Below are 15,645 nucleotides of genomic sequence, written 5' to 3'. Positions count from 1 at the left end.
CTTTTAGTGAAATAAGTAATGCAATTATAATATAAAAAAACGGTACTCCTTTTCAAACAATACTATAATTATTTCATAAATTTCATCTTTCAGTGTTATTCTATAATAAAACTGATTAAACCATAAATTTAATCATGACTGTTATAATATTTGATTTATTTGACTAATTTTGTATCATTATAGTAAATGCAGATGGAACTTCATCGTAGATTGTACTGGATTGTACCATGCACAATCTTTATTAAAATAATATGCAAAATTATATTACAGTTACTGTGCTTTATTGATTATACTTATATTTGATGTTATGCATAGTTCATTCAATAATATTCAATTCAATGTTAATACTTTCAACCATCTGTAATTTACTAGTTGAATTATTATTATTGTGTATGACTGTACTATGTGCATAATTGTATATTTGTACTTAAATTTTTTTACAAAATAACACAAGTAGGTTTTGGACTGTTTAGACATAGCAAAAGAAAAACCTCAAGTATTAATAAGAAACAAGTACGGTAATATTTAATTCACACGTTATTTGAAATAAATCAAATCTCTTATTTCAGAAAAATAAAGAATAAAGTATTTTTGTCTTAATTATTTCACATTATTTTGTATTACCCCGACAGGATACTATACTATATTCCAAAAGCAATTTAGAAAAAATTGTGTGATAAAGTGAAAATTTTCAAAAAATTTGGTCATGGAGGAAGGGAAATGCGGGAGTATCCGGTTCCATTTTTCGAAAGGGGTCGAAGTTACAAAAAAAAATATATTGGTAAAAAAGTGTTATTAAATTTTCAAAAAATTTTATTAAGGAGGAGGAGGTACCATATTTTTTAATTTAATTATGATAGTAATAGTAATAGTACTGTTTCAAACTTCAATGAAGCGGGTAGGTTGCGAAAGGAGCGCAGACGCGGTAAGGGTGTTCCAAATGGTAGTAGCACATATAAAGTTTACTGGTAATCAATGACGTGACACAGTATACGTAAAATTACTCGAAGATCATTAACGTAAACTGCATAGAATTTACATAAACAGCAAGAACCGAGGCTCGAATTGGGACTGTGTTTCGAACGCGATCAAACGATTGACCAGCGATTGGAGATGTTCGCTGACACTCAACAGTAACGCTACACTTTGTTTATTTCATAAAATGTGATAACTGCTCAATAATAGCGGATTACAAATGCCCCGCTACCTACTACATTATTAGATTCCGTTAATAGGGCAGCCATAAAACACTTTGATCTAAAAGACCGATGGGGAGACGAAGAATGAAATTATTTTGCAATGGAATTATAGTAAAATCGAAGTGACAGCGCGTACGATGTGAAATGAGTGATCTCTAGGATTTTGAATAATGGGTACATCGAATTTCAAGCACGTCGTAATCTTCGACAAAAAATGTGAAGAAGGTGAGCCAAGGCCAGTGATTTCAAGAATTATTTACTTTTAAATCTGACTCTGTTTTTTTTATTCATTTTTCATAGAACAAACTTAAGCATGGGTAGCAGAGGAGCAGGGGACATTCCAACAATATTTCATCCTCAACAAACTCATGCTCCAAGTATTGTTCTTGGTGGCAGTCAGCAGAACCATGGTTCTCAAAGCAACACTGGTCAAACAACTCATGACAATTCTGGTAATTATAATGTACACTTAAGTTTATTATCTGTGTGTTCCAAAACGTTTTATTAACTATTATTTTATTTAGGCTGTGAGCAACAACAAGGGTGCAACGTTACTGGCGGTGATTCTGCACCAACTTGTCGTCCTTTGGAAACAGGGGGAAGTATTGCTGGAGGAACAAGTGAAAATCAAGGACATAATGTAGGTCAAACTCAGGTTCAATCTCATGTGAATCCACCTGCAGTTACTTATCATCAAAGGCCCAATTCTTTATCAGCCTGTTATGCATCTTGTTGTGCTGAATCTGCAAAAAAGGTTGTTTCCTTTTTATATTTTCCTTTTGTAATAGTTTTTGGAAAGACTCAACATTACATGTTTTGTTATTGCAGATATATTTTGGAGTGTGTGTCACGATATGTGTTACAGCAAGTTGGGTTGGTGCAACACATTGTATTAAATATTTGTATTTTCATAAACTTGAAAGTCCAAGTTATTCATCACCTTCAAACTCATCTGTGACTGGATTACGCCATCAGCATGTAAGTGTTTTCTATTTGTGTGTGTTTTTTAATTAGTTTATAATGTAAAATAATATTGTAATAATACTTTTCAATTTTTTCAGACAATACCATACAATGCTCCTTTCTTTACAACTTGGTTTTGTACCAACTGGGAAATTCTTTACTTCCCAGTTTACTTCCTTTGCCAAGCTATAAGAATTAAATGTACAAGTCCATCAGAAATAATTGCAGAGAGTTTACGAGGATTTCGCGATAAGGGGTTTACAGGTGGTCGTTTTTTGATCAGATGTAGTCTTTTTTGTGGACTTTGGGTTGTTACAAATTACATGTATATTTACTCACTGAGGATACTACTAGCTACCGATGTAATGGCACTTTTCGCAACGAACGTGTCTTGCGTTTATTTGTTATCATGGGTTATTCTTCATGAACAGTTCGTTGGTGTAAGGGTTAGTAAGATTTTTTAAGGGGATTATAATGCTCCGTTACAGTATTATAATAATGAACGAGTAAATTACAGATAGTAGCAGTAATTTTGTGCAATACAGGGATTGCACTTTTAGCATACATGGATGGAATAACCGGAAGTCCGACCTTGGGAGGTGTCGTTTTGGCAACGTCTGCAGCAGCTGGTTCTGCGGTTTATAAGGTAAAAATTCAATTAAGAATTTGTCCATTTTTTCTTATAAAATCAGAAAACAGATTAGGTGATGTAAAAGAGATAATGTAATTTTAAACCAGGTGCTGTTTAAAAAAGTTATAGGAGAAACAACATTTGGTCAAATGTCTTTATTCTTTTCTCTTATCGGATTGTGTAACGCGGCATTATTATGGCCAATTTGTCTTACCTTGTATTTTTCTGGAGTGGAAAGTGTACATTGGGGACGATTACCATGGACAGCGTTACTTTCAGCAAGTATTCTTCATTTAGGTTCGCATCTCTACCGCCTGATACATTTTCAAATTTTTTATTTAAGTTTAAAATGAGTTTACAGTTGTACTGTACCGTTTTTTTACAGTTGCAAATATGCTTGGCAACTTCAGTATTGCTCTAACGTATGACTTGTTCATTACATTGGGGTTGATCACTGCTGTACCTGTATCTGCAGGTATAATAATTATACTATTATATTGATTATTATTATTACTCAATCGTTAATTAATATCTTCATTTTACAGCATTGGATGTTGTTTTGTATGGAGCACATTTTATGGGCATGAAATTGGCGGGTATGATCTTTATAGCGGTTGGTTTCTTCCTCGTGATGTTCCCGGATAACTGGCCCGATTATATAACTAGACTTCTCCGGTATGTTATTTTAAATATATTCTATAAAGATAATTTTGTGGTATGTTCATTACTTCCAAGTTCATTTTTTTCTTAGCCTTTAGTTTCGTAGTAAATTTTCTAAGCGTCCTATGTTTGTCTCTAATTCTTCACATATACACGCGCACGTCCTCGCGTGTGTATACTATATTTATATTTCTATATATTTATATATTTCTTCTTTCTATTTTTGCAAGATTATCGAAATGTTTATCTTGTTTTGCACCTAATTAGAAGCAGCGTGTAGTTTCACTGATGTAGGATATGCTTGACACATAATTGCCTATAAATACTTATATATATCTATTCTTTATTTTTGTTTCTCAATATCCTCAGAGCGTATCAAAATTCACTTTATAAACAATTTATGTAACAAAAATTCAAAGGCAATTTATTTTCAAATCACTTGATCATACATATAATGCATATCAACATTGTCTATAAAATTATCAACAGTTATAGCGCTTCTCAGCATCGCAAATACTTCATCAAGAACTAGAGCTTAAAGAAGAATATATGAATAATACAGTCTTCGAATCAAAAGGATGCTATTATTACATGCATTCCTATTTTGTAATAATACATATACATAGGTAACTCACTTGGGTAAAATTAAAAAAGAAAAGCTTTCTTGCTTAATTAAATTGTGGGATGTCTTTTTAAATTAAACAGTTTGTTTAATATTTTAATGTTTTTGCTATATAGAAAACGTTCAAAGCAAAGTGTAGAATTTTTTTTGGCATTTAGAGGTACTTTGCCCGTATTTTTTGAATTGACAAAATTTAAAAAGCAGAATTGATATTGTTTTACAGGATGCCTGGAATATGCAACAGGTTTAAAGTATAATAAATAAATGAATACTTTTTGTAGTTAAGACAAACAATAGGATTGCATAACAAAACGAAGTATTTAAGTCTTTGCGTAATTAAGACGATAATATTACATGTAAGCAGGCTTATACAATTACTTACGCAATTCGTTAGAATATTGTTATTTAGTTAACAATTACCGACGTTAACTAAAATATTATTCGGTTCCTAAAACAATGCAATTATAACATAACATTATAATACTATAACATAAAATATTCAGGTGTCTATTGAACTTACTACATTTATATTCAAAACTTCTTTATCTAAGGTATTTTACAAGATACATATTTCCACGTATTTTATTTTCGTTTAAGTATTTTGTCAGCATTTTAATACAGACACTTTTTTGTTTCAGTTTCGTGGTATTTTCATTTTATTAATACTCTGCAAATATTTTTATGATTACCACAGTGCCATTGTTATAATAATAGCAATGGATAGAGAAAGCTTACATTTATGTTCTTCATTTTTTTAAAAAAGTAATGATAAGAAACAATAGTGAAGATTTTAATATTTTTCTTTTTCTGTATCACACTACAGAAATAATATAAAATCAATCAAGATAAATTTATTCAAATTATTTCGAATTCGCATTCAAGCATTCAGTTACATAAAAATTATTACAAAATTGCTTGAGCTGCTTGTTGTGTTCTGTGTGAATCAACGTCAACACTTCATCACTCGCTTCCCAACAATCAGGATCCATTATATGCTGTTACAGAAACATAGTCCTCATGAGTCACTGTTTAAGGTAAGAAAATACATCGCCTTTGTTTCGTGTGTTATTTATATAAAAAATTCATCATACTTACTTTGAATTTAAAAATCTCCTAGTTTTTTAAATTTAAATTTAAATTTAAATTAAATTTGTTACACTGTTCAATCCGTTTTTTCTTTGAATTTATAATTAATCATCGATGCTATTGAATTCTTAATTATACTGGAGTATTATGTAACACTTATGATGAATTTTTTGTAAATAACAAACAACAAAATATCAAAGGATGCATGATATATCTTTTGCTGTGTCAATTTTGAGTCTGTGGAAGTGTGCGTTGATCTTAATTTATAAATGCATCAGCCTCTTTCTATTAATTAAAGAGCATGGGAATTTTTGCTTCTGTGACCATACAATTTTTATTTATTAACACACCATGTATCATGTGTACCATATGTCTTCCTTTCATTTGAAATTGTACCAACGTGTATGTCAGTAGAATAAGAAACAGTATAATATTGCAAGTAAATGTACAGCTTAATGTACTCACAAACTATACAGAAAAAGCTTGCCTATCGATAATGTGATGTCAGATATTATCAAGTGATGTAATCTCACCATGAACTATTAACATATACATAATTTAAATAAAAAAAAAAGATGCAATGAAACGATATATATCAAGATGACATCGAAAAGAAGCCGTGCACAGGTCCTTATGGAAAGTAATCAAAATACTGATGAAAGCCTGGGATTAATATATGCAGTACCACGGGCACCCAGCAACGCAGGACCACTGTTGCTAGAAGTCGGTGTTCCTCGATGCAGCAACGGCAATACCGGCTCCGAAGCTATGGGGTGTCGACGGCTCATGGTGACGGTCAAATGCTGCTACCTATTAACAGCAATAACAACAGCCAGAGTAACAGCAACCAGTCGTCCAGTGAAGCACCGGTGACGACAGCTTCAAATCTGACGCATCGGCATACAAATTCGTCTCAACAGAACAACACAGCGAACTCCGAGTCCCAATCTCGTCGCGCTCCCATTTCCATTTCAACCTCGACCTCCACCTCGACCTCAACCCCGACCTTCACCTTGACCACAACGAACAATTGTCAACGTTCCCATCTTCCTGGCCTTCAGAACCAATGAAAAGGTATGACTGAAAATATTAAAGGGGCGAATCGAGGCTCTGTATTCTTGTCATCGTTACATAAGGCGCCTAGACTCAAGAACTTCTGTTCAATGATAAAGAATAAATGATTCAATATGACGTACTGAGATCAATCTTGTAATTATGTTTGTAACTGTGAGCTTTAAGTTCTGTTATACACTCTAAACACTTGACAATGATTAATGAGTTATGGATTAGAGGAGAAGTCGCGTTTGAAGTTATTTGAGTATATCAAACATTTTATATTATACAAGCGAAGCCAATTTGTATATGTATGATATGTATTCCCCTTGAATTGCTAATTTATTGGTAGACTATGTTTGAAATTATTACTTACAAGTACTACTTTCTTGTAGTGTACTTGTACCCATTAGTGTGCTTGCATTAAGGAATGATTTTAGAAACTCTTTGAGTATTATTTTTTAGCGTTTGTCTACCTGTAGTTAATAGGAAACTCTTCCAGTACTTCTATGTTGTACTCCTCAATGTATGAAGCAAAATTTTCATTTTATGTGTAATTGACATCATGGAATGAGGCATCGTGACCTACTGTCATGTTGCTCAGTGTCTCTTGTGACAAACTTTGTTCCTAATTCAGATTATCATTTATAACAGTTACCAAAATTTGTGGATAATTTCATGAAATTATATTAAATTTCTAAGATCTAAAGCTTTATTTTATAAACTTTATTTGTGTTGAATATAGGAATATTCCATAAATTTTTAAACAAAAGGTATTTCAAGTCATTCTTGTAGAAATTTTTTGAGAAATTTCTACGAGTTGGCTACTTCATATTCAGAATGAAAAACAATGTGATTATTTGCATGCAAATTGAAATTTCAGCCTCGGAAGATCTTAAAACGATATAACTAATATGATATCTAATTGCAGGTGGAGTAGAAGACATGGACATGGGGTACCAGGGGGTACGCAACGTGATGTAATCGATTATCGCACTGGTTATATAAAATCACATCTTCGTTCACCCTCAGGAAGAGTTCGGTGACCAGATGTATCGTCATCAAAATTACAGGTACAATATATTTCTCGAAAAAATAATGCGTGCACGTTGAAATGGATTCTTAAGTATAACAAAAATCTATCAAAATTTTTTGTTATTTTTTTTTAAAAGTTTGTAAACTTCTTTAAGAAAAAAATAATTTTTTTCTAAAACCTCTGGAAGATCTCATCTGAGTAGCCAAATATTAGTTCCCTTATTCTTCTTAAAATTTAAACATATCTTTGAATATTAAATTCTTGAATGTCAAATATTTAGTTGCACATTGAACAAAATGATAATACCTGAGATAATAATATTTTATTGTTTTGGATACTAACTGGGAATGTAAATATTTTTATTTTAGAGATATCAAAATGCTATATACTGTTCCAACAATTTTTAAATAGTAGACTCAAGGAAAGTAGAATCGTTTACAAATGTGTTCAAGTATTTTTAAAATCCTAATCTTAATATTCATTAAAGTTTTATCATAAGTAATATCGCGGAAAGAAAAACGTTGAATCGAGTAGATACTGTGCATAATATATTATATTTTCTGTAATATGTGCATTGAATAATTTTGCAAGTCAATTACACACGTATTGATATCTAGCAATACACTTCATTTGTTTGATGTTAACTTCCACTTATTGTATCAACAGCACGTATTCATAAAATTTTCATTACAATCTAGTTCAAATAATAAATAAGAAAACTGCATTTAACAATAAGAAACCATCAAATGATATATCTTTATATTTAATTTTTTGTAATTGTGTAAATTTTCCTCACCATAACTTTCATTTCTGAATACACTTTGTCTTCTAATAGAAGTTTCTAATTATCAGTATTAGTATACTATAATTTGTAAAATATAATTGTAAAATATAAAGACAATCAAATATAACAGCAGTAGATACGCGGGTAGGCAACATTCTTCTTTGATCACTATTGCAAGTTCATTACCTGATGTATACTTTTACTTAACTATTATTTTATTACATTGCTTCTGAATGTATATTTACACGTGTACAGTGTTATTTTATAAGTGAAATGAAATGAATAGTTCAATCAAACTAGTTCCATAAAAAGCATCTATACTTTACCAAAGTGTTTTCACTCATAAAATACGTCGCCGATCTTTACTTAACATCGTACAAAATTAGGGTACTCGCTCAATTAAAACCATGTAGTATAGTAATTATTAAACTATCAATTCATAACTTTAATAGATTTTAATTTTACTTCACAAGTTGGGATATGTAATGGTTTTGCATAATTTTATAAATAATTTCTGTTTTAAATCGTTGAAATTTTTTAAACTATTACTGAGGAGTAATAAAGAAGATCATTGAAACAGAAATTTATAATTGAAGCATGCAAAACCAAAAAATAATAACTTTTATAATAACAAAAACAATAACAATAACAATAACAATAACAATAATGGGTTGTCTTCACTACTCGTATATTTCGAAATTGAACCAAACATGTACATTTCAACCAAATAACTTATGATGTATATGGTCAATTAATATTAAAGTCACTAAAAGTATTGTAATTATATAAAGACATAGTAGGCAGTGTAGTTATGTACTTATTACGCATACATAAATGTGTCATTTTATTTAGTGTAATATATAACAAATTACAAGTATCACTTATGTCAATAAAACAGGAGTTTAATTTACTGAAGAAAATTAACTTTTAGAGAATAGTGAATAGACACTTTAGCGTTGTATATAGAATTTGTTGTGGCGTACAGATAAGGAAAATATTGTTATTTATTATTTTTGCGAGTCGGGTGGATCGGATGATCCATGTGTGATAAGTCAGGCGGATTTTTTTCGTAATAACTAATTTCTCGCATTCCTTCGGCAGCGATTTCCCATAATTCTGGATGTTTTTGCTTGAAATTATTGTACCATTTCTCCACATAAGGCCAAGAACTTAATTTGAAATCAATTGCCTCTAGACACATAGTTGCAGTAATCAATGGGAAATCAGCGATAGTCAGTGTATCTGTTAAATAATTATTAAGAACATAAATATTTATTTTTACTCTGACGACTAAATTACCTAATAGAGATGATACCAAAGTCATAGAACAATTACTTTTTGTAAAATACAGCAGTATTATTAAACAGAAGTTAAATGATAATTTAATGTACTTACTACCAGCAGCATATTCTGAATTTTCGCGTTGTAGATATGTATTGAAAACATTCAAAGCAATCGTCACTTTCTTTAAGCCCAGGGGAGTTCTTTTGTAATCAAAAAATATGGGTGCCATCTGAAAAGGAACATTTTTATATTATTTATATAACATGTAAAATGCTCACCTTTTATATTATTCACTCTATTACATACCACATACTCAGAAATACTGTTATAATACATTGCCAAATTGAAACATAAACGATGATTAACAAGCGCGCGAGCTTTTGCATCCTTTGGATACAGTTTGCCAACAGTATCATACTTATCACACAGATATTGTAAAATGGCGTTACTAGTATATCCACATGTAAAAGAGATGTTTAAATATTATAGCTTATACAGAAATGATCAAAAATTAAATTTAAAAAAATTGATACCTTTCTCCCATTACAAGATCATCATCTACTAAAACAGGTATTTCCTTCTGTGGATTTAACTGTAAAAATAATCAAAAAAGGCATTGTTATTAACTAAAAGTATGCAAGGTAGGCTTTTTAATAAGGGCACACCTGTTCATATTCTTCTGTCATGTGTTCTCCTTTCCCAAAATCTACATTAACTAATTGGTAGTCAATATTCAAAGCTTTTAATGCTTGACGACATGCGAGAGATGGTGGTCCATCGGATACACTGTACAGCTTCATTATTGATCTGCAACAAAAAATATCTTAAATAAGTATTATATAAATCTGTATAATATGAAAATTTGTGCAATATTTATTTAACAGTACTTGTTTTCAAAGTATTCAGCAAAAAATACTTCCGTCTGACTGATTCTTACAGTGAATCTAAAATTATACTAACATTGCATATATCGTGTTGCACGAAGCTCCTTTCACTTTCCTTATTCCTCAAGGCCTCGATAGTGGCCTACATTTCCTTAGATATTTTTTATTTCTACATATTACACGTGCTACATGAGTATACAATTTCAAATATTCCTTAATTGAATAGTAGTGTAACTTTGCTTAATATTATTTCTTATACTGCGATTAATATTTATTATAATAGTTTTGGGATGTTGTAAAAATATTGTTTCCTGTAACTATGAAATTGCGTAAATGATCCTTATAATTTTCATGTTTTATAACTGAAATAATTGAAGAAAAAAAATCTGTATATAATTTCCCGCCAATCTCTATTTAAATTTAAATTTTAAATTCAAATTTCGAAAGAATTAAGTGCAATGGCCCTCTAGTGGCAATTGTACGAAGTTACAGTAGTAACTATAAATTTCTGTAGAGGGCTCCAGCTCTGCTTAATTTTGTAGTTGTGTTTCTTCGTCATTAACAGTTTCGTGCATGGATTTTGATAGTTTACCACATGGTTGAAACGTGTTTTATGGAGATTTTGTTACATTTATGTGAGAATTCTTTGTTACATAAAAATGTCAGTCCCTAATAAAGTTTTAATGCGAAAAATTAAGAAACGAGAGAAGAAGAAGCTGCAGATATTAAAAGAGCGGGAACAACAGATACAGAATGGTAAATAGTACAAACTTGAATATGTGGTTAACTACTTGTTACTCGATGCCATGCATTTCTGTGAAATTATTTTCTTTAAACTGCAATTTGTTACACATTGAAAGGTGAAACGGCCATTGAGGATTCAGAAGAAAATACTACAGAAAATGAGGTCAAACTATTAAATGGTAACAAACGACAGGCTATGGAGGATGGGCCAGTAAAAAGTAAGTTATAAATGTTTATTTATAAAATGGTGATGAAATTACAAGTGATCTATAGATGTCATATATTTATATTTTTGCAGAGAAAAAGAAGAAAAAAACAGATAAAACATTTGAGACAGAGGATAATAAAATTACAGAGTCTAATGATACTATTGTAAATGAAGGCTCTATATCAGAAGAAAGTAATGCTAATGATGCATCTAATGATGCACATAATAATACTGAAAATTGTAAGTATAATAACATAATTTTTTGTTAAAGTATATTACAATATTAGTATTAATCTAGGTTTTACTTCATAGTGCCAGGATCTACAGTAGGCTTTAGTGTAACAAGTGACACAAGTTTTAAAGTATTAGATGGAACAGTATGTGAGAATACTTTGAAAGCAATACAAGATATGGGATTTACAAATATGACAGAAATACAGGCAAAAGCTATACCACCATTATTGGAAGGCAGAGATTTGGTTGGCTCTGCAAAAACAGGATCTGGAAAAACTTTAGCCTTTTTAATACCTGCTGTGGAACTGATTTACAAGCTAAAATTTATGCCCCGCAATGGTATGAAAATGATAGCAATAAAATAAATGATTATTTCATTAAATTGTTATTTATAGGTACTGGTTGTATCATTATATCTCCAACAAGAGAATTGTCTATGCAGACATTTGGGGTTTTAAAAGAATTGATGAAATACCATTACCATACATATGGCTTACTAATGGGTGGTGCTAACAGGCAGACTGAAGCTCAGAAACTTTCAAAGGGAATTAATATTATTGTAGCTACACCTGGTCGATTATTGGATCATTTGCAAAACACTCCAGACTTTTTATATAAAAATCTTCAGTGTCTTGTTATTGACGAAGCTGATCGTATATTAGACATTGGTTTTGAAGAAGAACTTAAACAAATTATTAATATTTTACCGAGTTAGTATATCTTACAAATTAAAAAAAATAATAAATTAACAGAAGATGCGACGGCGTTAATTGTGATATATTGTATTTACAGAAAAAAGGCAAACAATGTTATTCAGCGCAACGCAAACTAAAAAGACAGAAACATTGACAACTTTAGCTTTAAAAAAGGAACCAGTTTATGTAGGCGTTGATGATGACAAAGAGAAAGCGACGGTGGAAGGTTTGGAACAGGGCTATGTAGTTTGTCCTAGTGAGAAAAGATTTTTACTTCTATTTACTTTTCTGAAAAAGAATAGAAAGAAAAAAGTTATGGTCTTCTTCAGTTCTTGTATGTCGGTCAAGTATCATCATGAGCTTCTGAACTACATCGATTTACCAGTATTAAGTATACATGTATGATCATATCCTGTCAATTATTATGCGTAGTTAGTAACGAAAAATCTGGTTTTGCATTAAGTTTTTTAATCAAATAACAGGGAAAGCAAAAGCAAACAAAAAGAACAACGACATTTTTCCAATTTTGTAACGCTACTTCCGGGACACTGCTCTGTACTGACGTAGCTGCACGTGGTTTAGATATACCAGCTGTTGATTGGATTGTACAGTACGATCCACCAGATGATCCTAAGGTAAAATATTAAACTTTCAAAATTCAGTATCTTTTTATAAAAATACTATGTACAATTTCAGGAATACATTCATCGAGTTGGTAGAACAGCTCGTGGCGAAGGTAGCAGTGGTCATGCTTTGTTAATTTTAAGGCCTGAAGAACTTGGTTTTCTACGTTATCTCAAACAAGCTCGAGTACCTGTAAATGAATTCGATTTCTCTTGGAACAAGATCGCCGATATTCAATTACAGGTAAATCATTCGGTTGTGTCATTTTTAGACGATTGAATTTTAAGTAAATTATAAATTGCTCTTTTTAGCTAGAAAAGTTGATTTCGAAAAATTATTTCCTTAATATGTCAGCGAAAGAAGCATTTAAAGCGTACGTAAGGGCGTACGATTCTCACCACCTGAAACAAATTTTTGATATTGAAACATTAGACTTAGCAAAGGTAGCGAAATCCTTTGGATTCCTTGTGCCACCAGCTGTGGATTTAAGTATCCTTTTTAAAGCTATTTTTTACTATTTAATATGGATCTAATTGCTTTTCGAAATGATTATTTCTCTACATAATTGTTCCTTAACATTATCTTAGAAGTGGGAGTCAGCAAAAATTCACGGCCACGAAAGAGATTGGGTGGGGGTGGTTATGGTTACTTTAAGAACATGAACAATTCAGGTTCAGAGAAACAATTACAACGCAGCAAGACTTTCCGACAGGTGCAGAAACGTGGACGAGATAATCGACAGTTCGTTAGATAACTATACTTTTAAAGATACGTAATGAATTTATTATTTTTTAATACTTTATATACAGAAATCGTTTAAACGTAATTTTTCTCATATTACTTTATACGATTTAATGATTTCGATTAATCTTGATGTTATTAGCATCACGTTGAGGGTACAGAAATATTTATAACATTTGTAAATAAAACATTTATGTGCGTATGTATATACTATCTCATATTAAAAATGAACTAATTAATCGCGAATGTGTTTAGATGCGGGTGTACGAAGTTAGAAGTATTTCTTAAAGGACTCAAAAACATTGAATGTCTAATCGATATCGGATTACACTACTAGAGTTAGAAAATACTAATTACATTGTTTAGTAAGCTTAAAGACAACTTACTAATTTTGTTAGGAAGATTATAGTAAAAAGTAACCATTGATTAATAAACGATGGTCCATGACAAGAGAAACACTTTATAACGCATGACACCCACGTCGTTTCTCAGTAGGACCATGTATGGCACATGTTGTATGACGTCAACGCTACTTTACATTAACCAATATACGTGTGTAGGCGCGTTGAATATGGCGCAAAGGTAACGCTCGTGGGAGAACACTAAGGCGACAGCCTTTAGAATCGATCGCTGTATCCGATCAACGTCTTTATAGCTTGCCACTTGTAGGAATTGCTGGCCTTCCAACAGATTAAATTGTGGTATATAGATGCAGCACTTTCCAAAACTATTAAAAAAAGAATAAATTCACATTGGAATAAAGGAACACAATAAAATTAATTTCATCAACAGAAAGAGGAAAATAGGATATCAACAATGATAAGCAAAAGGTTTTAACTCAACCACAGCAGAATATCTCAATAATTTTTTATTATCTAGACTTTCTAATTCTATATACATTTTTTATGATATATTGTATGTATTCTTCATCAGTTAAAGGATGCTTCAGTCCCATTACATGGGACCATTCATTGAGAAACGAATACGGAAGTTCGCCCACGCAATCTTTTTGTGGGTCTCGAGTGTCATAGGCGTACCTGTAAAAGGTAAAATGCCGAGGTACTGATTTAACTGATACATTTTCTTTTGAGATCTCCTTGGAAGCATTCACATCCTTAAACATTCCAAAGAAATGATTTTCTGTGATTTATTTCGTATAACTTCATTGAGTCTAAGTATATTCTTAATCATCTTTGTTAATGAACGCGATAAGTTAATCGGTGTCTCATTGCTCATAGCATATCAATCGATGCGTAGTAGTAATCTATGATGCGATACTCTGCGTGGCAGCAAATTGAAAGTAGGTAGAAGGCATTAATTATGCATTCTAAAGCGTACTTGCTTCGAGATTATAACGCAGTTTAACACTATTGATACAGAGCGATCACATGCATGAAACTCAATATTATCGTCGCAGATTTTTTTAAGCTTTGTCTTTTTTTCCATCACCTATGTTGTGCAATAACTTTATTGCCATTGCTAAAGTATAAGGCTACATTAAAAACAGGCAAACTGATAGGCATTCGACATCAATCATTTTCTACGCGATACAAAATTATATTCGATTCCTTGGTCCATAAGGTTTACGCGCAAAATAAAGTTGCCGGCCGGCTTTAAAATATCGCGTTAACGCTGTGAAATCTAAATATAGCTTAAGGTTTATTTTAAAGATACACTGCGTGGTGTTTCAGTATAACACGGCCGACTTTAATTTTGCTTAAACTTGAAAAGAAGTCGTCCATGTTTACTGTGAAGAACAAAACATACCGCGGTGATATTCTAGAGCGTATAAATAAATCCGCGAAGAAACCACATCCCCTTTGCAACCTATGATTAATTTAATAGGAAGCAGAAAATCATACGTCGATTATGTTTATCTATTCAGTATCCTTGAATATTTTCTGGTTTCTTATACAACGTTAAGGTACGCGAACGAATCGCGTTTCGCGATGCGTTCTTATTAATAAAAAGAGTTTCACGAAAGGGAGCTGTCTCTGGGGCGTGTGCGTGAATGCTGCGCGCGCGCGATCATGATCCATGAATCGCGTCGATGATAAAACGTGGGGCGCTGTCGTCGGGCAACTACGCCCCTGAATTATCCAACTTGTATGCGACGATGGTATGGCGTATACCTCAGTATTCGCGCGTACGCAGAGGCCGTATATGGTAGTGGGCGGTAGAAGCGCGCCGATGGAGG

The 15,645-nt window shown here is 31.8% G+C and overlaps 3 protein-coding genes across 8 annotated transcripts; 2 read left to right on the top strand and 1 right to left on the bottom strand.

Annotated features, from left to right (window-relative positions):
* The first annotated feature begins 1,009 nt into the window (after nucleotides 1-1,009).
* Nucleotides 1,010-8,991, top strand: LOC143182029 (solute carrier family 35 member F3). 6 transcript variants are annotated; one of them, XM_076382763.1, is made up of 12 exons: nucleotides 1,010-1,164; nucleotides 1,236-1,424; nucleotides 1,500-1,651; nucleotides 1,724-1,953; nucleotides 2,028-2,177; nucleotides 2,261-2,608; nucleotides 2,680-2,808; nucleotides 2,901-3,090; nucleotides 3,179-3,268; nucleotides 3,339-3,468; nucleotides 5,844-6,235; nucleotides 7,146-7,281. In XM_076382763.1, exons 3-11 carry the CDS (start codon nucleotides 1,513-1,515, stop codon nucleotides 6,229-6,231), a joined length of 1,794 nt encoding a protein of 597 aa, XP_076238878.1. In that variant the 5' UTR covers nucleotides 1,010-1,164; nucleotides 1,236-1,424; nucleotides 1,500-1,512; the 3' UTR covers nucleotides 6,232-6,235; nucleotides 7,146-7,281. The 6 variants fall into 6 exon arrangements, with proteins under 6 accessions (XP_076238878.1, XP_076238879.1, XP_076238882.1 ...); XM_076382764.1 differs by lacking the exon at nucleotides 5,844-6,235 and adding an exon at nucleotides 5,080-5,109 and having other exon boundaries at nucleotides 1,010-1,424; nucleotides 7,146-8,991; XM_076382767.1 differs by lacking the exon at nucleotides 5,844-6,235 and adding an exon at nucleotides 5,058-5,109 and having other exon boundaries at nucleotides 1,010-1,424; nucleotides 7,146-8,991.
* Nucleotides 8,992-9,034: 43 nt separating this feature from the next.
* Nucleotides 9,035-15,255, bottom strand: Gfzf (GST-containing FLYWCH zinc-finger protein). Its single transcript, XM_076382769.1, has 6 exons — nucleotides 13,835-15,255; nucleotides 9,984-10,125; nucleotides 9,852-9,910; nucleotides 9,625-9,766; nucleotides 9,430-9,547; nucleotides 9,035-9,276 (listed from the first exon to the last, which is right to left on the bottom strand). Exons 2-6 carry the CDS (start codon nucleotides 10,116-10,118, stop codon nucleotides 9,035-9,037), a joined length of 696 nt encoding a protein of 231 aa, XP_076238884.1. The 5' UTR covers nucleotides 10,119-10,125; nucleotides 13,835-15,255.
* On the top strand, nucleotides 10,764-13,876 carry Pit (probable ATP-dependent RNA helicase pitchoune). Its single transcript, XM_076382761.1, has 10 exons — nucleotides 10,764-10,958; nucleotides 11,063-11,164; nucleotides 11,245-11,394; nucleotides 11,467-11,727; nucleotides 11,784-12,098; nucleotides 12,181-12,482; nucleotides 12,566-12,718; nucleotides 12,780-12,950; nucleotides 13,019-13,196; nucleotides 13,295-13,876. The coding sequence occupies exons 1-10, from the start codon at nucleotides 10,862-10,864 to the stop codon at nucleotides 13,459-13,461; spliced, it is 1,896 nt and encodes a 631-aa protein (XP_076238876.1). The 5' UTR covers nucleotides 10,764-10,861; the 3' UTR covers nucleotides 13,462-13,876.
* Nucleotides 15,256-15,645: the final 390 nt, after the last annotated feature.

This window comes from Calliopsis andreniformis, chromosome 8 (assembly GCF_051401765.1).
Source record: "Calliopsis andreniformis isolate RMS-2024a chromosome 8, iyCalAndr_principal, whole genome shotgun sequence".
NCBI classification, from domain to species: Eukaryota; Metazoa; Arthropoda; class Insecta; order Hymenoptera; family Andrenidae; genus Calliopsis; species Calliopsis andreniformis.
This window is presented reverse-complemented; position numbering and strand designations above follow the sequence as displayed.